General features: G+C 53.2%; 3 protein-coding genes across 3 annotated transcripts; 1 reads left to right on the forward strand and 2 right to left on the reverse strand.

Annotated features, from left to right (window-relative positions):
- Positions 1-1,134: 1,134 nt before the first annotated feature.
- On the reverse strand, positions 1,135-7,450 carry VOLCADRAFT_95940 (uncharacterized protein; the record flags this gene model as incomplete). The annotated part of the gene is made up of 6 exons (XM_002955057.1): positions 1,135-1,166; positions 1,591-1,747; positions 5,463-5,606; positions 6,144-6,334; positions 6,892-7,101; positions 7,351-7,450. 6 exons carry the CDS (start codon positions 7,448-7,450, stop codon positions 1,135-1,137), a joined length of 834 nt encoding a protein of 277 aa, XP_002955103.1.
- A 2,414-nt stretch (positions 7,451-9,864) lies between these two features.
- On the reverse strand, positions 9,865-12,681 carry VOLCADRAFT_95941 (uncharacterized protein; the record flags this gene model as incomplete). Its single annotated transcript, XM_002955058.1, has 6 exons — positions 9,865-9,896; positions 10,321-10,477; positions 10,637-10,780; positions 11,392-11,582; positions 12,131-12,295; positions 12,582-12,681. 6 exons carry the CDS (start codon positions 12,679-12,681, stop codon positions 9,865-9,867), a joined length of 789 nt encoding a protein of 262 aa, XP_002955104.1.
- Positions 12,682-15,768: 3,087 nt separating this feature from the next.
- Positions 15,769-24,967, forward strand: VOLCADRAFT_121370 (uncharacterized protein; the record flags this gene model as incomplete). Its single annotated transcript, XM_002955000.1, has 12 exons — positions 15,769-15,894; positions 16,198-16,392; positions 16,666-16,821; positions 17,158-17,235; positions 17,578-17,705; positions 18,160-18,247; positions 18,965-19,903; positions 20,343-20,491; positions 21,202-21,279; positions 21,826-21,988; positions 22,195-22,251; positions 22,508-24,967. 12 exons carry the CDS (start codon positions 15,769-15,771, stop codon positions 23,891-23,893), a joined length of 3,543 nt encoding a protein of 1,180 aa, XP_002955046.1. The 3' UTR covers positions 23,894-24,967.
- Between the last annotated feature and the right edge of the window lie 1,420 nt (positions 24,968-26,387).

Below are 26,387 nucleotides of genomic sequence, written 5' to 3' on the forward strand. Positions count from 1 at the left end.
CAGCACCGCCTGAGCGGCCTGAGATGTGTGCGACAGGGGGTTCATATCTTTTCCGTGGCCGCTACCCTGCAAAACCCTACCTTCCCCAGTAATTCGGGGCACCCTCATCCATTCGGGGCACCCTCATCCATTCGGGGCACCATCATCCATTCGGGGCACCCTCATCCACTCGGGATACGCTCTAATCCAGTCACACAGCCAACACGTCACCAGGCATCGCTCAGGTTCAGCACCTACCACCGGTATCCAACAGAATCAACGACGGCTCAACTCCGTTCCTGGTCAACTCGCAGGTTTAGTAAATCCCAGGTCACCACCATCCATCCATTAGGATGTGCACTATTATCTTGCAATATCGGAAAAATTTTTCGACACTGACTGATCTCGATTCCGAAACTTCCTGGGGCTTCAAAGTGTGATTTATCAGTAGTGCCTGACAGTGTTTGATGTGTGAAACAGGAGGGTGAATCTTCGCCCGTGGCAGCTACCCTGCGAAACCCTGCCTTCCTCGGTATTTCGGGGCACCCTCATCTAGACACCCTAGTCAACTTCTCAGTGGATCGCTCAGGTTCCGCACCCATCACCAGCATCCAACGGAATCTACCGGATCGACAGTGGCGCAACTACATTCCTGGTCGGCTCGCGAGTTACCTTTATCCCAGGTTACCACCGTCCATCACCTAGGGGCGCAAGGCCTTCCACCATCGGAAAGGCTTTTGGCTCTTACGAATATCGATCCCGGGATTTCCCGGGGGCAATGGTCGCGCGTTACCAGTAGTGCCAAACCCTGTATGTGTATGTATGCATGTTTGTGGGTATGCATGAATGACGCCAGGTCGATCAGTATACATACATATGTATGTATATGTGTGTGTGTTACACCTCGGTTGCATCGCCCAGGGAGACGTAACGAGCCCATACGAGCTCAGAGGCCCAACGAAGAGCCCAGGAGCCACAAGTTCGATAAGTAGGTGGGTGATAATGAGCTGCCCGATGTGGCCCTGCATAGCATGTCAGAGTTGCCGGCTGACCATCTCGCCCTCGTGTATGCATGATGGACTGACTACGTTTACTACTGCTGCCGGCTCGGGCAAGCCGAGCTCTTCCCCTGCCTGCTGACATACAGATACAGCATTACAGCACTATCGTAGAGGAGTTGGGAAACACTGGGAAGGGAAGGGAGCAAGCAAAGAGGCGTGGAGGGAGGGGAGGGATAGGAGAGTTTGTGGATAAGCTAAGGGACGAAGACAGTGGGAGCACAAAAACGGGCAATGGAGGATAGGAAAGACGGATAGAAGAGGGGTTGGAAAGGGTGGGCGGGAAGAGGTGAGGAAGGAAGGAAGGAGGGAGGGAGGGTGGGCGGGAAAAAGGGGGGCACAGGGCAAGCGGACCCTTACACGCCACACACTTCCCCGTACTCGTGCAAAAGAGTCGTAATAATGCCTCATCCATACACGTTATGTTCCGTCCGGTACCCCCCCCCCCCGAGCACCATGATCCGTACAAGCATCCGCATCATCAACAGCCAGTCACCAACAGTCAACCAACAACCTCAAACCGGCAGGTTTCAGCACGGGCATGCTCCCTCACCATTTTTGAGGAAATACATGTCGGTAGCGATGTTCCCAGGCTCTCGGTAACGACAGGTTACTATCTTGCAGGTGGAGTTGACGGTGCCCATCGGAAGCTTCAACGGCGTCTGCACGATGGCGACACCGCAGCCAACAAACGAAGTACTCCGCCAAACCTACGAAACCCCCAGGACGACGGGGGGGAGACTTTGAGGGAAGTGGAGATGAGCGGGAGGAGGTGGCTGGGAACCAATGGACCTGGAGACGTGCAACAGTCACACGCGGGAGGGAAGGAATGTGGAGCATCCAGGGCTTATCACGGGATCTGCATCCGCCTATCGGTACTTTTCTGAAGTCGTGGTGTAACAGATTGATAAATAACGCGACAACTTCGGGCCCGAGGGCCTGCCAGTAGCAGGGCCATTCGCTGCGACGGGAAGCCAATGGCTGGAGAGGTGCTATAGGCAGGGAATGTCATCACAAGAAACAATGCTAGCAAGCACAAAGTCACGAGCGTCACGTATGCGAAAAAGGCCCCAGAAAGGGGGGCCGCATGTATGGGTACGTAAAATGGTATTAAGGTGCATATGGCTACATGGCGCCTTATCGACTCGGGAAAGGTACGACCAGAGGGTTGCAAAAACGGTCTAATCCCCCAATCCCGGGGGGTGGTAGTGGTCAGCCATCCCCCCATCCTGGCTGGGGTGACCGACTCCCATCTCCCATCTTAGGGGCCCGGTGCTAATCCCATCCTTTGAGACAGGTTTCCCATCCTGCCAGCCTGGGTCCCATCCCCAATCCTATGGCCAGGGTTTCCAATCCCATCCTGCAGCTGTGTTCCCCCAATCCTCATCCTGCCAGCCAGGGTCCCTTCCCAATCCCTTCGACCAGGGCCATCCCCATCCTGCAGCTGTGTTCAGATCCGAAAGCTGTCAGCCAGGGTCCCATCCCCATCCCTTGCCAGCTACAAACCTACTCCTTACGTTTACACAGGTGCTGTAATATCGGCTTTCTCTTTAGGCGTAAATCAGGGGAATGACCAGGGTTATTTTCTATTTCCGCGAGATATTTTTCTCTTGCTCTATGGCTTATTTCCTCTAGCGTCAAATTCCGCCCGGCTGTGTTCGTTCCGAAGCAGACTGAAGCGACAAACGCTCGTTGAAGCGGATCTCGACTGAGGAAGAACTCGCATCACAGAGGTCTACGTATCTAATTGCACACTGGCTGCTATTGCAAATCGCGCGTCCTAAGGGGGGAAGGACTGTTATGTTCGAAGGACGGCCACAGCAACAAATTATAATGCTGTGGTTAGAATGGCAGAACGTACAAGGGTGTTCTGTCAAAATGTCCATGGCTGGGAACGTGCACCATTGGTTCAGGTTCATAGCGCAGGAGTTCAGCTGCACATTCCGGCGCCAACATTCCACGTTGGGTGCGCCAAAGCGCTACGATAAACAACCTGATAACATTACATCAAGCCAGACAGTCCAATTGGAATGCTTTTGAGTCGACTTGGACTTCTGCGCAAGAATTGCTCCTATGCACTATAATGTGCAGAGTTACGTGGAGTTGTGCCACAACAAAACAATAAAGACTGCAAACTTTCTCAGAGTTGTGCATACTGGCTTGGGAATGCGGTGCGGCATGATGCGGCCAGCATCTTCGCGCCTTGCAACTTCAGCTCAGCTTGCATGAATATAACCAATAAAATATCACAGTACTAGAGAAGCAGTTTGTATGAGGAAGTAACATGAAAGCTTAACAACTAACTCCAGGGTGGGCCTCACTTTGAGCCAGGACCCCCAAAGCGGCTTGCTGTTGATAACGTTTTGTTGGCTTAGATGCGACGGAGCGAAGCGACCGGATCGTCTAAGGCTGGTTCTGTGGTGCTGTCGTACAACTGGGTCGCAGTGGCGACTTCATTCTTGCTGCTCTCCTGGTGAAGTCATTATGCCTTCACGCAGAAGAGCATACAGCCTTGTCCAACTAGTCAGCGTGACAGGCTGTACTTGGACCCCCAAACCGGCTTGCTGTTGATAACGTCTTGCATGTTGATACGCCTCCTGCGGACTTGTCCCCCAGTAGGGTCTGCAGATTGCATACAGATTACGTTCGGGTCTTATTCAAAGTGTCCCAAACTTCGTCTTGGAAGACGCCCACCTTCTTAAGCGCAAGCTATTAACAGCCCGACGACCGTTTGTTATCTCTTCCAGAATGGCATCCGATGGTGCCCTGGGTGTGGATGTGCATGGGCCGGACAAGGTAAGAACGGGGTTGGACTGCGTCTGACTGAAGAACTGGCACCAATGGTGCACGTTTCTCACATTTACACCAAGTCGCGTTCCATGCCTGTTCTATTCCCAATGGTGTTAACCTTCTGCAGAAGCGTCAAAAGCTGGCAAAATTGACGGGGTTGGGCTTCGCCAGGGACATGGCCGAAGTCATCATGGAAACGCTTGGGATGGACCCCATCGGGCAGTCGGCCGATGCCGGAGCAGGACTTCCTTGTGTTTGAGTTTGGTTAGCTATGGGACGCGACTTATAAGCAGAACTTCCTTGTGTTTGAGTTTGGTTTGCTATGGGACGCGACTTGCAAGCAGGACTTCCTTGTGTTTGAGTTTGGTTAGCTATGGGACGCGACTTATAAGCAGAACTTCCTTGTGTTTGAGTTTGGTTAGCTATGGGAAGCGACTTGCAAGCAGGACTTCGTTGTGTTTGAGTTTGGTTAGCTATGGGACGCGACTTATAAGCAGAACTTCCTTGTGTTTGAGTTTGGTTAGCTATGGGAAGCGACTTGCAAGCAGGACTTCGTTGTGTTTGAGTTTGGTTAGCTATGGGACGCGACTTGCAAGCAGAACTTCCTTGTGTTTGAGTTTGGTTTGCTATGGGACGCGACTTGTAAGCAGAACTTCCTTGTGTTTGAGTTTGGTTAGCTATGGGACGCGACTTATAAGCAGAACTTCCTTGTGTTTGAGTTTGGTTAGCTATGGGAAGCGACTTGTAAGCAGAACTTCCTTGTGTTTGAGTTTGGTTAGCTATGGGACGCGACTTGCAAGCAGAACTTCCTTGTGTTTGAGTTTGGTTTGCTATGGGACGCGCCTTATATGCAGGACTTCCTTGTGTTTGAGTTTGGTTTGCTATGGGACGCGACTTGCAAGCAGGACTTCCTTGTGTTTGAGTTTGGTTTGCTATGGGACGCGACTTGCAAGCAGAACTTCCTTGTGTTTGAGTTTGGTTTGCTATGGGACGCAACTTGCAAGCAGAACTTCCTTGTGTTTGAGTTTGGTTTGCTATGGGACGCGACTTGCAAGCAGAACCTCCTTGTGTTTGTTTGAGTTTCCATGTAAGCAACTATGGACAACTAAACCATCCATCCTTGGCCTGTTTTGCAGTCCTGTCAGTTTCCAAGTTCTGCACCTGCAGCCTCATTTTACAGCAGAACACCCAATTCTAATCCTCCAACTGTGTTCCCAATCCTATGGCAGCGACCTCATCCTAAACTTGCGAAAGCCTGCAATCCCCGTCCTGTCGACCAGGGTCCCATCCCCATCCCTGGCCAGGGCTCCCAATCCCCTCCTTGGTCAAGGTTGCAATCCCCATCCCTCAGACAGGGATCCCATCCCCATCCTCACCCCCGACAGCAATCCCCATCCCAAAAGTAGTGTAGCACGCCTAATCCCTAATCCTCGCCCTGGGCCCCACATCCCATCCTGACGTCGTCAACCCTATTCCCCATCCCGCCTGACCAGTACCTGCCCCCAATCCCCCATCTCTGCAACCCTCTGGTACGACAGCAGCGACCTGGTCGGTTCCGCTACCGCTATTAAGGCATGCTAGGCTAACCTAACTTAAAAAAGGTGTTGTGGCCAGAGCACTTTTGTAAACACCTACCACTTGTGTGAAGTGGCCGATAACGTTTTGCTTGTTTTCGGTGTACGGAAGTGTCGCGAAGAAGTTGTATTTGAAAACCTCTTCATACCATGCCCTGACCGCCGTCGTGCACGTGTAATTGTATGTAGGGGGTGATGACAGTTGCTGTGGGTACATAGGTCAACGTGGTGAAAACAGCGCCGGAATTGGTAAAATTGAGATCTGTCGCAACTGCAGAAGAGAGAAGGGGTGACCCAAATTGGAAGCTGTGCGACCACGGGCGGGATGACTGGATTCCAGTGGATTGGAGGGCCCGACTCGGGGAACTGCCAGTACAGCAGATACCGGACTGCCACAACTGCTTTACCGATTGAGACAAAGCAGTAAGGTAGGCGAACATGTAGTTGGGAAAGCAGGCAGGCAGTCGGGCAGGCAGTGGGGCAGGAAGGCCGGCAGGCAGATACACAGGCAGGCAGCGAGGCAGGTATAGTAGTCAGGCAGGTAGGCGGCCAGGAAGGATTCGCGGCGCTGGCGGAGAGCTTAGATGGCCACATGATCTTCTGACCCTCTTTTGGTAAAAGGGCGGTGGCGGGATGGATTGCGCATGATAAGGAGCCACTGCGGGCGGGCGGGGCCCAAGTCCCTGGGGCTTTTTAAGAATGCCTGCCCAACCCAGCTCGGGTCGTCAGAAGCCCCGAGCACCTTGAACAGGTTCTCGCCGAAAGCCCTACTGCCTGTATGCTGCAAATTGCAACCGGCTTTGGCCAGCCGAAGGGCGTATTCTGCAGAGGACGCGGCCAGGCCCGCATCCCACCGAAGAGGCAGTGCTTGGTGGTTTCCACGGTACATGTTGTGCTTGTCCAGGGCTTCCTTCGCATCCGGACAGGTGACACCTGTGGGCATGGCATAGGGACAGGGAAAAGGGGCAGGAGAAGCGGAAAGGAATGCTGGATCTCGCAACAGCTGGGGATGAGGGGAGGGAACAATTCGAAAGTTCGGCACGAAAGGTTCGAGTTACGGCGTACGATATGGAACATTGCAGGCAGGATAGTGTCATACATGCCTACGATTATTTTGGCCAAATCCCATCGACCAAACAATCCCGGAGTTGCCTAATCAAGCCATTAAAGCCATCCTACGGCGAACACACCTCCGCCTGTGTTCGATCATCACGCATACATGACGCCGTGACCTGCCTGCAAGGCTCCCCTGAGCCAGCCGACCAGCCTCATATCAATAAACCTTATGGCTATTCCAGTCCCACATGAATATATCATGGCGTAAGGACAGTATTGCAAGCGCTCTGTCTGAACCCTGCCGGGTTTGCTGTTTAGGCATATATTTGTACTTGGGCCCATAGTACAAGCTATCCGACAAGAAGATGCTGATATCAACATATACCACGCCAACGAACTCAGGATTTTGAGCATTGCGACTGTGCTGCACTAACCTTGACTCTTGGGATTTGGGGGAGACGGCGGCTTAGGAGACGGCTTGGATGGCGACGGTGGTGGCCGCAACGGCGGTGGTGAGGCCATCACGCGTGGCGGTGGGGAGAGCACGCGAGGACTTGGTGGCCTTGGTGACGGAGACAGCCTAACAGGGCTTGGTGAATTGACAGCTTTCGCCCGTGGGGGGCGCCGCTTGCCCTTATCCGCAACTGCGGTGCGTACACGTAAGGAATGCATAGGTGACATACATACGCATGGCTGAGTCTAAGTCAAATACACGTGCATGAGCGTTACGGGCTTGCATCTCCTAGCTTTGTGTTGCGAATCGTCGCGAGCTAGCAATTTAGCCTCCTTAAGAACTTAAGACTGTTCGCTACCTTTGCTGTCAGGTCCAGAGCCCGACGGCTGGTCCTATCCTAACTTAACCGTGAACCTCGACATGTGTAAAACCCACTTACTGTTGCTATCACCTTGGGCAATTGTCTGCTGCGAAAGCAGCAGGGAGACCAATACCAGGGCCGCTACAGTCAGGGGCACGGCGAGCTGGGGTCGAGCCATGATGGCGCAGCTCAGCGGCCGGTCTTTAGGGAGGGAAAAGGTGCTCTGTTCGAAATAGCCGGTTTTCAACTTGTATTTAACCTTTATAGGTATACTTAATCTCCGGGGCTCCGTCAAAAATCATAGACTCTGCGTTCAGAGCCTGCTAAACTTCCCGTGCATGGGGCCAACAATTTGTGCATGTGGAACACAAGCGCCCTTAGGCTCGCGCCGGTTCGCAGGTGATGTCGTCCTAGGGCTACTAGATAGATCTGCTTTACTGGATCATCCATATCCCTAAGTTGTCGTGAGCGCTTTTAGTCAACATTGAGCACTGACATGCACGACCTTATGCCTGCTTCCGGGTTCGCGGACTTTTGGGCGCTGCATACCTGTCCGGCAGGCAGCGCCCATCCGGCCCTCCCCGTCAATAAACAGGTTCGTTAATATGTAATTCATAGTCCGTTTAACAGGACGTATGTTTTTTGTCTTTGCCTAACTGGGTAGGATAGCGTTGGACGAGCAGCGGACTAGCAAGAGGTAGGCAGGGGATGGCAAGGCGCTGGCAAGCCGTGGCCGTTATTACTATTGCATAAAGCCTAAACAAAACGTCGAAGCATGAAAGATTCGACAATGTGTCAGGTGTAAGTGATGCTGTGTCTGTGTGCTGTTGCACATTAGCTACAGCGGCACACAGCGGACCCATAGGAGCGCTGATCTTGCAAGCGACCACATCCCGTCTGACCGTCAGGTGCCGCCTTGTTTGCGGCAAGCTCTGGTTCAGGCCAAGTGGAAAGAAGCACATTTAGAATTCGGGACTGACTGATTCGGATCGGCCGACGACTTAAGGTGCTGAAGCCACAAAAGTTGGACCAGACGAAGAGCCGTCCGGGAAGCGCCGCAGAGATCAGCGAAAACGAAGCGAAGTACAATCTATCCTGAATGACATACTTCTCTTCAAGGCCGCTACTTATGCCAAACCGACTTTTAAATCAAGGAGAGTCTGTCCGCAAAACGCAGCACATGAATGCTGCCCTTCCGTTCCTGACGGGTGTCTCTCCAAGGTCTGCGCCCACATAAACTGGTGAGCCTGTAGCTACCTTATCGCTTCTTTTCTCATGGAGTTCAAGTATTGCGGCAGCGGACATGTTATCAGCTTGTTGGGTACGTTGAGCTAGGAACATGCGAATATCTATAGTCCAGATCCTGTCGGTAGCGTCTTTAATATATATTACATTTATTTAAAATATCGTAACTCATCCATAGCTTCATCGTCTTCTTGTTTGCTAGAAATGAAGACACCAGCCATTCAATGTACCTAGCTCCTTTGTCGAGAAAGATATATAAAAATACAAATGTAGATACTGGCTACAACAAAGCTTTAAAGTCGTGCATGATGATGTAAAGCCAAGTCGTAGTCCGCTTGGTTTGAGTCATACAATGGGATGAAGACACTTTTGCCGATTATTAATTTGGTCATAGAAATCTTAGATCTTCAGCCGCGATGAGGGCTTACTAAAGGTCGGTGCGAAGGGAGCAAACAGAGGAGATGCAGCGTGCGTGCGAAGACGCGTTAGAGCATGAGTTTTATGAGAGGACGGAAAACTGAGGGCAACAGAGATGGATCCTGCACTAACCGGAGATAATGTCGGGTCGTGCCTGCCTGATCTGTCGCTTCGACGGAAGAAGTGTTTGTTTAAGTCGTTGCTGCGCTCATAGGAACAATCATATTCCCTGAGTGCATACGTCACAACCGTGAATGCCAATATGCCAGCTTAATTGGCAGATCCCCCCATGCCACTGTCGACCACATATCCATCAAGGCTACATCGCCAGTTTCCGGTCAGCGGTCACCAGCATACAGATGCAGCGAGAACATGGCTTTAGAACGTCGGCACTACACAGCTTAACTCCGCTTAAAGGAAATGATGTAACCACGTGGGCAGATGGACGGTGTTTCAGCACAACATGGGACACCCCAAGCGTAGCTGAAAACGGCACTTACATTGCCGACCAGGATCATGACCACAACCGGTGCTAAGATCCCCCAACTGCGTGCGGGTCTAGGAAGGTAAATCTGTATGTATGTGGTTATGCATGCATATCGGCCGGTCGGTCAGTATACATGCATGTGTGACACACACATATATGTCTGTATATGTGCATATATGTGTGTGTTACACCTCGGTTGCATCGCCCAGGGAGACGTAACGAGCCCATACAGGCTCAGAGGCCCAACGAAGAGCCCAGGAGCCACAAGTTCGATAAGTAGGTGGGTGATAATGAGCTGCCCGATGTGGCCCTGCAGAGCATGTCAGAGTTGCCGGCTGACCATCTCGCCCTCGTGTATGCATGATGGACTGACTACGTTCACTACTGCTGCCGGCTCGGGCAAGCCGAGCTCTTCCCCTGCCTGCTGACATACAGACACAGCATTACAGCACTATCGTAGTGGAGTTGGAAAGCACTGGGAAGGGAAGGGAGCAAGCAAAGAGGCATGGAGGGAGGGGAGGGATAGGAGAGTTTGTGGATAAGCAAAGGGACGAAGACAGTGGGAGCACAAAAACGGGCAATGGAGGATAGGAAAGACGGAGAGACGAGGGGTTGGAAAGGGTGGGCGGGAAGAGGTGAGGAAGGAAGGAAGGAGGGAGGGATGGTGGGCGGGAAAAAGGGGGGCACAGGGGAAGCGGGCCCTTACACGCCACACACTCTCCCGTACTCGTGCAAAAGAGTCGTAATAATGCCTCATCCATGCACGTTATGTTCCGTCCGGTACCCCCCCCCCCCGAGCAACATGATCCGTACAAGCATCCGCATCATCAACAGCCAGTCACCAACAGTCAACTAGCAACCTAAAGCCGGCAGGTTTCAGCACGGGCATGCTCCCTCACCATTTTTGAGGAAATACATGTCGGTAGCGATGTTCCCAGGCTCTCGGTAGCGACAGGTTACTATCTTGCAGGTGGAGTTGACGGTGCCCATCGGAAGCTTCAACGGCGTCTGGACGATGGCAACACCGCAGCCCACAAACGAAGTACTCCGCCAAACCTACGAAACCCCCAGGACGACGGGGGGGAGACTGTGAGGGAAGTGGAGATGAGCGGGAGGAGGTGGCTGGGAACCAATGGACCTGGAGGCGTGCAACAGTCACGATGTGTCCTGTAAGCATGAAGATATTGTGGCCAGTGCGCTTTCATAAGAACTCACAACTTGCGTGAAGTGGCCGACAAAGTTTGGTTTGTTGTCGTAATACGGCTGTGCTGCGAAAAAATTGTAATTGAAAACCTCTTCGTACCATACCCTGACCGCCGTCGTGCACGTGTAGTCGTTTTGAGGGGGTGATACCTGAACCTGTGTGTGCGTAGGTCAGCGTCGTGAAAACAGCGCCGGAATGGGTAAAATTGAGATCTGTTGCAATGCCAACTGCAGAAGAGAGAAGGTTTGACCTGGTGACACTATTGTCATTTTCGGTTTAAGGTCATGGATTAGATTCCCGGGGAGACCCCAACAATATCGGAAACGTGAATTTAAGGCTACCTATTGAGATATGGAGTTGAGGTCATAGTTGATGAACCGAGATTCGTACGCTGGATTGGTGGCGATTGATGAACCCTCTGTCTCTGCGGGTTCGGGTAACTGGATGAGGAGGGATCCTAGAAGGCGGGATCAACCGCCTTGGACTTCCAGTTCGTAAGGCGTAGTACAGTGTGGTAATGGTGGATGGTGCTGTATGGTGATAAACCGTAGAATGAGTTCAAGTGGCCATGGAGCCTCCCACTCTGTAACGAAATAAATATATACATAAAAGACGAGAGAAGGGGTGACCCAAATTGGAAGCTGTGCGACCACGGGCGGGATGAGTGGATTCTAGTGGATTGGGTTTTTTAAGATGGGGCTTTTTAAGGATGCCTGCCCAACCCAACCCTGCTCAGGTCGTCAGACGGCCCCAGCAGAGCACACACCGCATACAGGTTCTCGCCGAAGGCCCTACTGCCTGAATGCTGTATACTGCAGTCGGCTTTGGCCAGCCGAAGGGCGTATTCTGCAGAGGACGCGGCCAGGCTCGCGTCCCACCGAAGAGGCAGTGCTCGATGGTTTTCACGGTACATGTTGTGCTTGTCCAGGACTTCCTTCGCATCCGGACAGGTGACACCTGTGGGCATGGCATAGGGACAGGGAGAAGCGGAAAGGAATGCTGGATCTCGCAACAGCTGGGGATGAGGGGAGGGAACAATTCGAAAGTTCGGCACGAAAGGTTCGAGTTACGGCGTACGATATGGAACATTGCAGGCAGGATGGTGTCGTACATGCCTACGGTTATTTTGGCCAAATCCCATCGACCAAACAATCCCGGAATTGCCTAATCAAGCCATTAAAGCCATCCTACGGCGAACACACCTCCGCCTGTGTTCGATCATCACGCATACATGACGCCGTGACCTGCCTGCAAGGCTCCCCTGAACCAGCCGACCAGCCTCATATCAATAAACCTTATTGCTACTATTCCAGTCCCACATGAATATGTCATGGCGTAAGGACAGTATTGCGAGCGCTCTGTCTGCACCCTGCCGGGTTTGCTGGTTCGGCATGTATTTGTACTTGGGCCCATAATACAAGCTATCCGACAAGAAGGTGCTGATGTCAACATATACAACGCCAACGAACTCGGAATTTTGAGCATTGCGACTGTGCTGCACTAACCTTGATCATAGGAGTTTGAGGGAGATGGGGACTTAGGAGACGGCTTGGATGGCGACGGTGGTGGCCGCAACGGCGGTGGTGAGGGTGGTGACGGCGACAGCCTAACAGGGCTTGGTGGATTGACAGCTTTCGCCCGTGGGGGGCGCCGCTTGCCCTTATCCGCAACTGCGGTGCGTACACGGAAGGAATGCATAGGTGACAACAATAACACACACATACGCTTCCATGCATGTCTGAGTCTAAGTCAAATATACGTGCTTCGAGAATTCCGACACAGAGGGCGTTACGGGCTTGCAGCTCCTAGCTTTGTGTTGCGAATCGTCGCGAGCTAGCAATTTAGCCTCCTTAAGAACTTAAGACTGTTCGCTACCTTTGCTGTCAGGTCCAGAGCCCGACGGCTGGTCCTATCCTAACTTAACCGTGAACCTCGACATGTGTAAAACCCACTTACTGTTGCTATCGCCTTGGGCAATTGTCTGCTGCGAAAGCAGCAGGGAGACCAATACCAGGGCCGCTACAGTCAGGGGCACGGCGAGCTGGGGTCGAGCCATGATGGCGCTACAGCAGCTCAGCGGCCGGTCTTTAGGGAGGGAAAAGGTGCTCTGTTTGGAATAGCCGTTTTTTAACTTGTACTTACCCTTTATAGGTCTACTTCACGTCCAGGCCTCCGTCAAAAATCATAGACTCTGCGTTCCGAGCCTGCTAAACTTCCCGTGCATGGCGCCAAAATTTTGTGCCTGTTGAACACAAGCGCCCTTCGGCTCGGGCCGGTTCGCAGGTGGTGCCGCCCTAGGGCTACTAGATAGATCTGCTTTACTGGATCATCCATATCCCTAAGTTGTCGTGAGCGCTTTTAGTCAACATTGAGCACTGACATGCACGACCTTCCGGGTTCGCGGACTTTTGCGCGTTGCATACCTGTCCGGCAGGCAGCGCCCATCCGGCCCTCCCCGTCAATAAACAGGTTCGTTAATATGTAATTCATAGTCCGTTTAACAGGACGTATGTTTTTTGTCTTTGCCTAACTGGGTAGGATAGCGTTGGACGAGCAGCGGACTAGCAAGAGGTAGGCAGGGGATGGCAAGGCGCTGGCAAGCCGTGGCCGTTATTACTATTGCATAAAGCCTAAACAAAACGTCGAAGCATGAAAGATTCGACAATGTGTCAGGTGTAAGTGATGCTGTGTCTGTGTGCTGTTGCACATTAGCTACAGCGGCACACAGCGGACCCATAGGAGCGCTGATCTTGCAAGCGACCACATCCCGTCTGACCGTCAGGTGCCGCCTTGTTTGCGGCAACCTCTGGTTCAGGCCAAGTGGAACGAAGCACATCTAGAATTCGGGACTGACTCATTCGGATCGGCCGACGACTTTAGCTCTGGGTATGTGACCGCTGTACAGTGAAGTGCTGAAGCCAGAAAAGTGGGACCAGACGAAGAGCCGCCCGGGAAACGCCGCAGAGATCAGCGAAAGCGAAGCGAAATACGGGCCCAATCTATCCTGAATGACATCCTTCACGCCAAGGCCGCTACTTATACCATTCTGAGCTTGAAATCCAGGAGAGGCTGTCCGCACATGAAGGCTGCCCTTCCGTTCCTGAAGGGTGTCTCTCCAAGGTCTGCGCCCCCATAAACTCGTAGTGCGCCGATTGATGAGCCTGTAGCTACCTAATTGTTTCTCATTGAGTTCAAGTTTTGCTGCAGCGGACATGTTATCAGCTTGTTACGTGCACCAGCTAGAAACATGCGAATGTCTATAGTCCAGATCCTGTCGGTAGCCCCATTAACATAGATAAATGTGTTTAAATTTATCTTGACTCATCCTTAGGTTCATCGTCTTTCTTGTCTGCGAGAAATGAAGACCTATCCAGTCACCGATCACTCAAGTCACCTAGCTCCTTCCTCGAGAAAGATGTATCAAAATAAAACTATTAATCCTAACTATTACAAACCTTGAAAGTCGCGCATGATGATGTAAAGCCAAGTCGTGGTCCGCTTGGTTTGAGTCATACGATGGGATGAAGACATTTTTGTCGAAACATACCCGTGGCTACGGCTTAATAATTTGAGCACTTAAGTCTTAATTCCGCAGCCGCGATGAGGGCTTACTAAAGGTCGGTGCAAAGGGAGCAAACAGCGGAGATGCATTATGCGTGCGAAGACGCGTTAGAGCGTTAGTTTTATGAGAGGACGGAAAACTGAGGGCAACAGAGATGGATCCTGCACTAACCGGTGATAATGTCGGGCCGTGTCTGCCTAATCTGTTGCTTCGACGGAAGAAGTGCTTCTTTAAGTCGTTGCTGCGCTGATAGGATCAACCATATTCCCTGAGTGCATGCCTTTGTATCAGTACGCCAACTTAATCCGACCGCTATGCGAGCAAGTTCATCCCGTACCGTACCGTACTACCGTAACTTGGCAGCGAGCCTATCCCACGGCTAAGGGGTCAAGCTGTTGTCACGCGCGACGGCGCGTGATACGTTATCGTTCTCACGTGAGAGCAATTTTCGCGCGGTGCCGATAGCCAACCGGGCAGGTTCGATCTCATCAATGCCTATTTCCAGTCCACGCGACTTGTTCGAGAGTATGTGCGTCATTTTGCATAGACTTTGCCCTCGGCAGTCATAACGTAGTAGCTGGCCGCTGAAAAGGCCTCTCGAGATGCTGGTGGACGCGCTTAGAGTGTATTTATAGTTGTTCACGGTGCCGTACGGTGTGCCGGCTACTACACATACAGTCGTGGGTGACGTGGCAGTCATGCAGGCGCGGGTGACCACTACGGTCAGTTTCCGACCCTTCCGGCTACTGCCAAGCTGGCTGCTGGATCATAGACGCAGCCGATGAACACGCCAAAACGCGCAAGCTTTTAGCAACCTTTGTGTGCTAAACAGCCTAAGCAGCAGTGTCGCATTGTATCATAGCGTGTCAGGTGACATGAGAGCAATGGTGTTAAATACGTTTACAGTTATTGACTTATGTACTAGAAGAAGTTTCGACCGAGTCTGGCTCGAGTTTCGCGGGTTGCATGACAGGGCATGATCGCATGAATATCTGCTGTTACCTGCCTAAGGACCCGTTTATTTAGCAAAGGAAAGTACGGGTTAAAAGGTTTTCAAAACAGGCAGTAGACAAGGAGCTGACGAGGTGCAGAGAAGTCGCTGAGTTGCGAACAGAGCGGAAGCTTGTCGCTCTGGTCAGGTGTGGTACGTCATTATAACTGTTCGCGCACCTGTTCCGCACCTTAGCCGTTGAATTCCGCTGACCAACATTACGTCCCAAATGCCATACTTATACAGGGACCGCGTGACGAAGGCATTGGATGGCCAATATCCTCTGTCACGCCGAAAAAAAGCCGCTGCAACCAGATCACCGTTTCGAGAGCATTATCATCAAATCCCCTGTAACCATACGTGTCTACGTAAGGGTTACAAGACTGCAATCTTCGTGTCCGTCCCTCCTGGTTCTGGAGCAAGACGACAACTTCGGCCAGTCCAAGCATAGTCGCAAACGGTACTGCTGACCGTTACCATCTCTTCTTGCTTTCTAGGCTGACTTAAGCATCCAGCTTAAAGCCTGGCTTCAAAACTACAAAAAACAGCCTCTAGGCGTCGAGCCTCCATTTTTGAAACAGAGTGAATACATGGATAATGCTGGCGATCCAAGTGCGCGGTGTCGCATAAGATGGATCGTGGATCTGGAGGCCGAGGAGTTGTCTGGCAGTTTCCAGCGTCGGTTGGAGCTCCTTCCTGTGCACGAGCAGCAACAGGTACGGGCTTGACCGAGCGCGGAGCGAGCGTTTTCCGACATGTTTCTCAAAAGTCCTTTTTTACCGAGTTTGCAGTTGCTATGCTGGAAGTACTATAATCATCAGAAACATTTAGTACAAAATATCCGAGGAAGTGTCAGGGCCGTATCCTTGACTTCGGGGCGCGCGGTATACCCCTCGCTGCCTGCCGCGCATGACCCCGTGCGTGCGTAGGATCGCAGTGCTTCCGATAAGACTTGGGAAATATTGATGTATTAAGCAAAAAAATGTGTGTGAACATGTGCGTCCGTCCTCGGTGCCCAGGTCCTGGCTTTCATGCGGCAGACAGACCAGCAGCGGGCGCTAATCAGCCGGCTGCTACAGCGCTGCTGCGTGTGCTCCGCCCTAGGCGTGCAGTGGGCTGACGTGGCGCTCTCGCTGACTAAGGGCCGCAAGCCCTTCACCACCAACGCCAAGCCCGCCCATGCACCTAACTTCAATTTTAACGTGTCCCACGAGGTAAAGCACGACATCAACAAAAATGCAGCCAAGATTTCGCTTGCAATCCAGCACCTTTGGGGATTGGTGATCTACCGGTCGCCTGCAGTCCGGGCCCATCCCCGTGTACCTGGCCGCGTGTGGCCAAGTCCATCTTCTATGTTTGATGGCCGCACCAGTCACGAGTCTCCCTCATCTGCGGATCTGGAGCTATGTTGAGGGGGTGGGGAGGAAGACCCTGCCTCGCCCGTACCCGGTGATGCTTGTCTTTACACACACGTTGACACGTTTTAGGGGCGCTACGTGGCACTGGCTGCTGACCCCCTGTACCTCGTGGGCGTGGACATGGCAGCGCCGCGGCGCTGGCGGCCGGGCCCTGGCCCAGGGTCCGTGGCACGGTCCCTGGACCAGTACCTGCAGTCTTTCCGTGGCCAGCTGGCAGATAGCGAGGTGAGGTGGGGATCACAACGCACATGTGCGCTAAGGCAGACTGCAACACTGACAGTGCCAATCTGCACTCCATAGCTTGGGCCTTTCTAGCCATGTCCCAGCTGTGCCTTGGCGGCATAGCTGGCCGGTGTATGCACCGCTCTTATTTATGTCTGGATTGGGGCGGACATGCTGTGGAATTCTCTGAACCCTTCCCAGTTGCGTTCCAGTTCTGGGCTCCGGTCATGTCAGGCACCGGTTGTCACATACATGGCAACCTGAAATGCACGCGGCCTCATCTCCTCGGAAATATCCCAGCACGCTGCATCCTCGGGTACAATGACGTCTGGGTTGCAGTGGGCGCTTTTAGAGCGGCTTGGGGTGGACGAGGAGCGACGGGAGGCCGCCTTCCAGCGCCTGTGGAGCCTCAAGGAGGTGGGTATGGTGTGCGGCCTGGCGGTGAAGATAATCTGTCAGATAATCTATTCAGAACTTGGCCCATTGAAATCTGGTAACGCACGACTCAATGTGCGCTTATTCACTAAGCAGCATTGGCGGCGACGGTGCTGATTCGCAGCGGCAATGGGGAAGTACGGAAGCACGCCCTTCCACCTTAGACGTGTAAACAACATATGCGGATGCATGCCGTGCTCTATTCAACATTACAAAGAGGCCGTGGATGTATGTGTACCTACCACGCCACCTTTCGGCCGCTGTCGGACCCGGCCCAAAACACGTTTTCCTTATGGTGTTCCCTTCGGTGAACCTCCTGTGTAGGCTTTCGTGAAGGCGCGTGGGGATGGCCTTGGTTTCCCTCAGCTGAACAGGGCTGCATTCCAATTTCCCGGAGGTGACCCTTGGGCCACAACCGCACAGCTGGTGCTGGATGGCCATGTCCAGAACAGGTAGGCCAGTGCCCAAACGTAGGCCGTGTGTGCCCGTGCCAACATATTTGTATTGTGCTTAGGAATATCTGCTGTAAGTTAGACGACCGCTGCGCATCCGCATGCATGCGCATCAAGTGGTAGATGGGAAATTACCCAGTGATTCACCTGAACCTTCAGACGTGTCAAGCCGCCCGCCCGTTAACCGCCTATGTTCACCTTGGGTTTACCGCTAAAAAAGCCATGGGCCAGCGTGCGTCTATCGGTGGCGTAAACTGAACGCGGAAGTAGCATTAGCGTTGCGACACAGTTTACCTGTAGCTTGTTTGAAACAGGTGTCATAGCAAGCGCAGCTGGCCACGGGGAGAGCGCAGCGTATTATGTAAACTGCGTTCGGCACGATTGACGCTTGTGCTTGGTTGTGCACCCACTGTCCCGGCCTTACGAAATTTCTCCTGCATGCGCCCATGTAAAGCTGGTGCTTCACGCTGGAGCAACTACCGCATGGCCATTGTGTCTGCGTCGCACACGGGCCTGCTGTTGCCGCTGTGGACCAGCTTGGGGTAAGTAATGGATACCAATACAGTGATCTACATTTACACCATCAATATCAGCCCGTTATGTTGCCCAGGTCTTCCGAGCTACACTACACAACGAGCTCGCAGCCCCTGAATCCAACAGCTGCTCTCAATCTTTTCAATTCGTGAAATTGGGCGACTTGCTTCATGAGTTTCAAGACTCGCCTCTTACTTGAGGCCGGCCGGCCGGCCCCTGCTGGTAAGCGGCCGCATAACGAGGGATTGCAATTGATTGTTGTGCAGGAAGCCATGACCAACAGATCGGGAGTGGCTCCAAGTACTTTATAGCTGCGCCTGCCTTCGCGTGGTTGTTGCTCGCGGAAGGCGCTTGCAGCTCTACCCATGGTACAAGTGCATAGTTCACCTTCAGGATAGCAACAGAATATATGTAAATTAAATTTTATCACAGCCAGATAGTGTCCGGACGAAACGCTGACCCGCTGTACGTGCTTCCTGTACGACTTCTTCGCAGAATAAGACGCGAGCTTCCCACAACCAATTATCATATTTTTTACTAAATCGCAGTTCGACGTCTGGTCGTTTACAACCTGATAGCGGACCAAGCATCTGAGGCCAGCGGGATTGCCTTCTAGGTTGTCATCTTGAAGTGGAGTGAATCAACTGTATAACTCTTCCGGAATGGTGATCACACGGATTGGCTTTCTACGAGATCTACAGACTATGCATATTTTGCGCTAGCAGTTTGCCTACTCTGCGCATATTTTACTGGCCTTCCTTGACATGACCGCGGCTTTAAAGCCTGCGCGCATAGGAGTGGATCAGCTTGTAAACATAGAAAGCGATTTGGATACACGAGTAGAAGGCCTGGTGTTATCTGATACTTTAACCGATAGCGCTGAGCGCACGGATTGGCATCAGCAAGGCAGAGATGGCATCTGTGCTCTGGTTGAGGAATGTAGAAGTGTGGCAAGAAGTTCAGCGACCGCTGCGGAAGGTCTTCTGACCCAAGAACCGAGTCTCAAGGACGTGACTGGTGTCCTGGTGGATGACGTTCCATCGGAGGATTCCAGTCAAAGTACCGTGACATGTAGTGGTCCATCTACGCCAGAGCAAGCTGATACAGTGGGAGCTCAAGAGCTGGACGATTGCGAGAAACCTAGCTCATCGGGCGTAGATACAGTTGCTTCAGCACATCAACGTGCTTCCGGTAATACCAACACCAATGACGATGTTACTTGTACAACTTCCGCTGCTTCGTGGGATGAATGTGGCCCCTTCTCTTCGACAGCGGCACGGGCCACCGAAAGCCCAGGGAAAGAGGACATCGCAACGAAGGAAACTGCTGCCGCCACATCTGTGGAGGAATTCATGCCACCTTGCTCGGATTCCCTTCCAACGTCAGAGTCATGCAAACACATCTCTTCCGTGCCTGAATCCATCGCGGCTGTCAAAGCTGAAGTGGACGCCCTCTCAGCCTCCCAATCATCAAGCGCGGACTCAGATCGCACGCCAACCAGTTCGCTGATTGCGCCTAGTTCGTTATCTCCTCACAGCCTCTCTACGTCGGCTCCTGACCGCGCGTGTGGCGACGAGCCTGTTACTCCAAGCACGCCACGGCAGCCGCTTAACATCCCCCTGCTACCACCGCCTACAGACCCACAGCGGATGACACTTGTGCTGGTGAGCATCGTAGCGGCGGAGGAGCCGCACAATGGTGGGGCATGGGATATACGTTGTTATTCAAGAGGTTTTCTAGGTCTACTAAAGCAACTGAGGCGTGAAGGAATCTGTGACTGGAGCGCGGTCACTTTTGTCGCGGCAGGACGGTGCTGATGCTGTGCCGTTAGTAAGCCAGGTATCTTGTATAGCGTTCAGGCAGAGCACGTTTTTGTCACAATGTACATCAGCGTCGCACGATACCTGCATTGCGTCGCAGGTATCGTTCGCGCTGCAGTACTGCTTGATAGCTCACCGGCCAAAAGCATACATCCCCGAACATTGTGTTTACCAGTTTACTAATAAAGCGTCCAAGAGTCACAACCTGTCACAGGTTCTAATCCACGTGCGCGTGTTGGCACTTGATTTTATTATAACCCCTGTCCGCCCACCCGCCACCTAGGATTTGGATGGCACACTAATCGCCAGCGAGGATGAGCCGCACGCTCCGGTGCCGTTCGACTACTGCGTGGACGAAGAGCGCTTCGTGTGGCTGCGGCCCGGGCTACGCCGGTTCCTCGACTCTGTGCGACCGCACTTCGAGGTGGTCCTGTGAGTAGGGTACGGCGGTCTCAGGCTCACGCAGATATGAGAGGCGCTACGGGTGCGTCGCGGACGGTATCCGAGAGGGCTGTCTATTCACTATTGTGGTTGCAACCCGCTGCCGCGGCCAGAGCGTTACCTGACAATGTTAACCGTCACAGGGACTGCGGTATGTGGCGGGCGTAGTGCGACGCCTTGCTACTTCACTTCCGGGCTACATGGAAGCCGCCTCTAGTAGACCACGAAGATTATGTCTGTCCGTACTGATACGGAGGGCCGTCCGCATGTGGGCTTACACTCCTGCGTTCTGCAGCAGGCTTATAGTATTAGGAAATTCCAGCGTTGAGGGCTCGACAGAATGATCCCTGGGATCCCGGGATCGAGTCCAAGCTACAGCAGAATGCGAGGGTGCTACTAGTGTGCCCGCTTGCTCCTCGTTTTGCCACTAAATTCGTACAAGTCGGCCAAGGTGAATTGTTTCGGCCGTCCCCAAGCAAAAGGGAAGAGTGATTTAAAACAAAGGGGAAGGCAATGATTCACCGGGAATGGAAGCGATGGCGGGTGATGCTACAAACCCCTGCCCTCACGCACATATGGGCGTAAGTTCAGCACTCGCAAATGCGTGTTTCAGTGCTGACAAAACTCATCCTTGTCGGCATAACGTGCAGCTCATCCTCCCTTTTTGGCTGCTGCTCCGTATCCATGGTCTTGCCCTAAAGGTTTACAGCCGCTGGAGAGAGCTGGGCCACCTCGGCGCTTCAGCGGATTGATCCAGATGGCGTTATCTTTGACAGCAGGTAAGAGAGAGTCCTGATCTATCAACCTTCTCGTGTTGCTTTCGTTCACTACGCTTGAGGTGGAGGTGGCAGTGGCCGGGTTGGGATGAAGGACATTGCGCGCCTAAGGAAATGCAGTTTGTACTGCGGTCGCTTTGAGTTTTCTTCCCAAATGGCTGCTAATGAGGGACGCGAGGGGCCGAGCGGTTTAGGTAGTGCCTGGTTTGTCCTAACCCGCACGCACCTTGAACTGACTTATTCATGTTACACCGTGTGAAAGACGTGAGCGAGAATACTTCGACGCGCAACAACTGGGCGGGGATTCCCGTTGCAGCCCGACGGTACGTGAGGATAGAGGAAATGTTGACGCATGCGGCCATCGCAGCCATCGCGGTTGCCGTAGACTTGTCCGCGTATGCGCATGTTGTATTCCCATCCATGTTTAATGCCGATGGGCACCTACTGGGTCTTTCCTGCTCCCTGAACGCAGTTGCGGCTGCAGTTTCATGAGAACCTTTGCAGCGCCGCTGCCACAACTTATCTATTTGTCCGCCTGCCGCATAACAGGCTGTACAGGGACCACACCGTATCACACGATGATTGGCCCTGGGTCAAGGACCTGTCCCGGCTGGGCCGCGACCTAGCGCGTGTGGTGATTGTGGACGACAACCCACTCATGTTCATGTACCAGCCGGATAATGCGCTGCATGTGGCGGCGTATGATCCTCAGGTAGGAGGTAGGATTGCTGAACGTCTCAATGGAGCCGCAAAGGCGGCAGCAGCATAATGATTATAGAAAATAGTTTATTTGTGCGCCAGTTGCATGACACCTGGATGTATAACCGTGTCTTGCGTTGTGGAGCAAACTTGTAACCCTACTTGAGACCATACATAAAAAACCTTTTCAATCCTACTGTGCTGCTTCGGTGCCGACAGCTGACGGGCCACAACGATGATGTCTTGGAGCAGGCCTTGGACGTCTTAATGCACAAGGTAAGGAGCGGTTAAGAGCCGCACGCTATTCTTAGCCAAACGCTCTGCTACTGCTCACGCCGCAGTATGTCAGCGACTGCTGCGTCCAGAAGTCAGATGCGGCAATGCAGTGGTCCGACGACCTTTTGCAATCATATAGTGGTTGTTTTGAGCCGTGTATGTATCCACCAGCAGCCGTTTTCGACAATCGCCACTTCTGTTTTGTAATTGACTATTAGAGAATAACCTACCTTTGTGGGTAATTGTGAATTCGCAGGTGCTGATCGCAAATGACGTGCGAGAGGTCCTCCGGAGCATTAAGGAGCCTATTACAGCCTCCTGCATGGCAGCAAGGCACGCGGCCGCAAAGGCTCTGGCGGCGGCCTCCCTTGGGCACGTGGCTGTGCCGCGACTTGGGTCGGCACCTGGGCTGCAAGGGCGCAAGAGCGACGGTGTGGCAGCGGCACTGCTACCGCTATCGGGCTCGGCAGCGCCGTCCACAAAACCTGGAGCCTCGGCCCTTGCGTCGGGCGACCAGCCCAGCACAGGGCCAGCAGGTGCCGCGCGATTGTCGAGGCGGAGGCGGCGCTACTACAAGCGGCAACAGCAGCACGACTCGGCAGCAGCTCCTGGGAAACCGCAGGTGCCTGCGTCGGCATCATCTCCGCAGCCACAATCCGAGAAACGACACCAACGAACGAGGTCTCGGAGGGGTGGCGGTTCCGGATCTGGTGCCAGCGTCGATGCCACGGCAGACGCCACCGCCGCCGGGCCCGCTGCGCCAACTGCTGCATGCGTGCAGGCACCAGCCGTCCCTGCCGGGAATCTCTTGCCGGCAGGCCCCAGTCATACTGCAGCGGCTCGGCGGCCCCCGGGCACGATCGGTCGCGCTCGGGGTCCTAAACAGACGTTGTCGGGCGGTGTGACGAAGCTAACGGGGCCGTCACTTTTCCAGCAGCCTGAGCAGCAACTGCAGCTGAAGCTCAAGCTGCTGCAGGTGCAGCGCGAGCAGGAAGAGGAGGAGGAACAGGCACGTGAGGAGGCTGGGGAGGGTGCCGCATTGGGGGGCAGCCCCGCGCCGTCCTCCACCTGTAGCTCATGCGGGCCCCAAGAGTTGGCTGCGCCGAGCAGAAGCACAGGCCAGAAAGAACGTGCGTTGGACGGGAAATCCCGCGAAGCGTTGCTCCCGTTGCGCCCCCGGGATGGCGAGAGTCCGGACGGGACGCCGGTGCTGACATCGGTTCCCACACCCATCTCTGCTACTGGGGCTGGGTCGGAATCCAGTGACAAACAGGAGCCCGCTCCAGGAAGAGGGCAAGGGGCCCCGCAAGGGTGCAGTGTTTTGCCTGCTGCAGACGTGGATCCCGTTCCGGGCCCTGCGCCGGCTGCTGCGGCCGGTTGTACTGACCCGGCTGCTTTATTACTCGGTGCTGCTGTCCCAGCCGTTGCGGAACGGGGAGCTAAGACAGGCGCCGCCAGTCGACGGCGGAGGCGGAGGCGTGCAGCGGAAGCAGTGAGCCAGGATGACGGCGGGGGCTCAACCGGCAAAGTCAGTGAACCCTTGCCTGCCGATGCGCAGTCGGGGAGTTTTACCAACGGGGAGAAAAACCTACTTGCTACTGCCGCCAGGCGCGTGCTGCTGGAGCGGTCAGGGCAGGAATAAACAGCTCAATAGTAGGGCACTCATTCGTGCGTGCAATTTCGTGGCCCTGATACCTGATATAGGTAGGGCCTGCAGAAAACAACAGGATTGTGCCGCCGAGTCAGGCCGTGGAGGCATGCCTGCATCTGGCAGCATAACCCAACGGGCCGACGGTGGGCGGCAGGAATTCTTCAAAGCTTTCGTCCAAATGGATGGCTGTTGTTGAAGGATTGGGATCCGCCTGGGACAGCAAGGCACGCTAGGCTTTTGCCGCGTTGTTCATAGTCGCTCGGCTGTTATTGCTTGCCCACCTTGGGAGGCTTTGCCGAGGCGTCGGGGGATTTAGCTCTCAACGCAGAGAGCTTATTTAACAGCGACTGCACAGAAGGCGAGGGTAATAGCGTAGCCTGCTAAACCGACACTGTTCTGGATGCGTCAGAGAGAGTGACCGTCGCGTTGAACCCGTTGCATGGCTGAGCAAGCATTTCTTTGCTGCGGTGGTGTGGTGTGTGATATAAAATGGTGAGATAGTGGACAGCTATGAAGGATATGGCAGTGTGGGCTGCCATCTGGCTCATGATGCGCAGCACAAACAAATGGCTTGGAAGCGGCTAGGAAGGATGTCCCCGCACATGCTGGCGATGCCGCAGTGCTTCTGCATGTGTGTGTTGTGTGGTTCTTTCCTTTATTCTTCCTCTTACACTCCTAGGAACGAGCACTTTGTATAGCTGTTCAGGCTGCGTGCTTTCACGCAATGGGGGCGTGCTTGCGGATATACTGGGGAGCGAGTGGCTTGTGCCATCGGCGTTCTCTGCGATTTTTGCAGTCAGCTCAACCGCAATCGGTATTGTATCCACGGGTGCTTTATGTGATCACACTTGCGTAACCTCTTATGCGCAGGTTGCAAGGCTACTCGATATAGTCACTGTTTGATTAAGGCAGCTGGTGATAGGCTTTAGAATACTCTGCCGCAACCCGTGGGGTCAGGTATATAGCTGCAGAATCGAAGGGAAATGTGATTTCCAGGTATAAATGAGTGTCCAGGCAGGTCGTGGTGTGAGTACAGCCTTTACAAATTTGTGGATCGAGTTTATGTATCACTGTGTCTTCACTTGTTTAGTGAGAGGTGTCAAAATTTCAAGTTATGCAGAAGTCCTCGGAAGCCTCGCAACACCCACATATGAAGTGATGGCCGGGGGAGAAGAGAGAGTATTCCCGGAATCCGTGCTGTGTGACACCAGCGATACAGGCGAGCTGGTTTCCCCACAATGATGTAGTTGTCCTTTCAGCTGACGTGTAGATTCAAGAAAACTTGTAGTAGAGTCAAGAGGATGCGGAGCTTGTCATCCTGGATGACGGTGTAAGCAATCTAGCACGGGGCTGTTTAAAGGTATTAATTGGTATCCTTACTTCTCGGCTCTTAATGCTTGTCACGGATTTGGGCGTACGTCTGCCACTCGCTGTAACCCCCTGAGCCACCGATTCAACACAATTGCCGCACACTTGCACTGCTGCGCATTGCTGCGAGCTCGGAAGGACACATGTCGAAACATGAGAGCCTAATACTCCAGCGCGCTATGGTTGTTTGACTTTCCAAAAAGCCGTAAAAAAGGTCTCAGGCCGCCTGGTAAACCAGCATTCGCAACGTATGGTGGTATGATGCTGATACTTACGAAACAGCGAAATCCAAACGGGCTGAAAAGCCGTAGGCTAAAGCTGCGGCCTCTGGTGGCTGTGCAGGGTGTGCTGACACCCAAAAAGACTCAATGGGGCACCAGTAAATACCTGCCCAAGCCTTGATAAACATTGAGTTCAGTTGTTGATGTAGTGGGACAGCCTCCAGCAACAAATTGTGACCCAAGGGTCTAATATTGGGGCAGTTGGAGCCCCAGGTGGGTCCCAGACATTACACCAAACAATATACAGATAAATCAAATAAAAGGTTCTGGACTCGATTATGTAGTCAGTCGCAACGTTCGCCCCTCTGCGCCAAACTCGAGTTAATGCTGCAAAATTGTAAGCCCTCGCGGAGCTTTTTAAATGACCACGACTTCTTCATATAATTTCAAAACATTAACTGATTAAACGTGTAATTTGTCCTAAGCGAAGTGCTCCACGTCGCATAGGCCGCTGCATTTAGAAACCCTGTCGGATGCAAGAAGAGTAGCAACAAAAGCGATACAATTTATCATAGCGCTCAATAGCTGTTTCATTATTTGGCTGTCGCATAGAAGAAAGTTTGTTTACTGTACGTCATATTGCGAGATTGCCTTCCTTGAAATGAATGCCCCTGCGCCGGCATCTGCGTGGATACATTCCAAATATAGACATAACTGTTTGCAATAAACAATTTTATTACCGAAACATCTTTTCATATCAATACAACCCAGGCATAGTGCGCAGGGGTGGAGCGGCGTCGGTGTGCATTTTGGCTCAAACAGTGCACTGCCTTACTGGCATTGTGCTGAAGGAGTCAAGTGAAGGCAGGGAAGCTGGCCTGCACGAGGTGCGCACG

The sequence above is a fragment of the Volvox carteri genome, assembly GCF_000143455.1.
Source record: "Volvox carteri f. nagariensis unplaced genomic scaffold VOLCAscaffold_48, whole genome shotgun sequence".
In the NCBI taxonomy this organism is placed as follows: Eukaryota; Viridiplantae; Chlorophyta; class Chlorophyceae; order Chlamydomonadales; family Volvocaceae; genus Volvox; species Volvox carteri.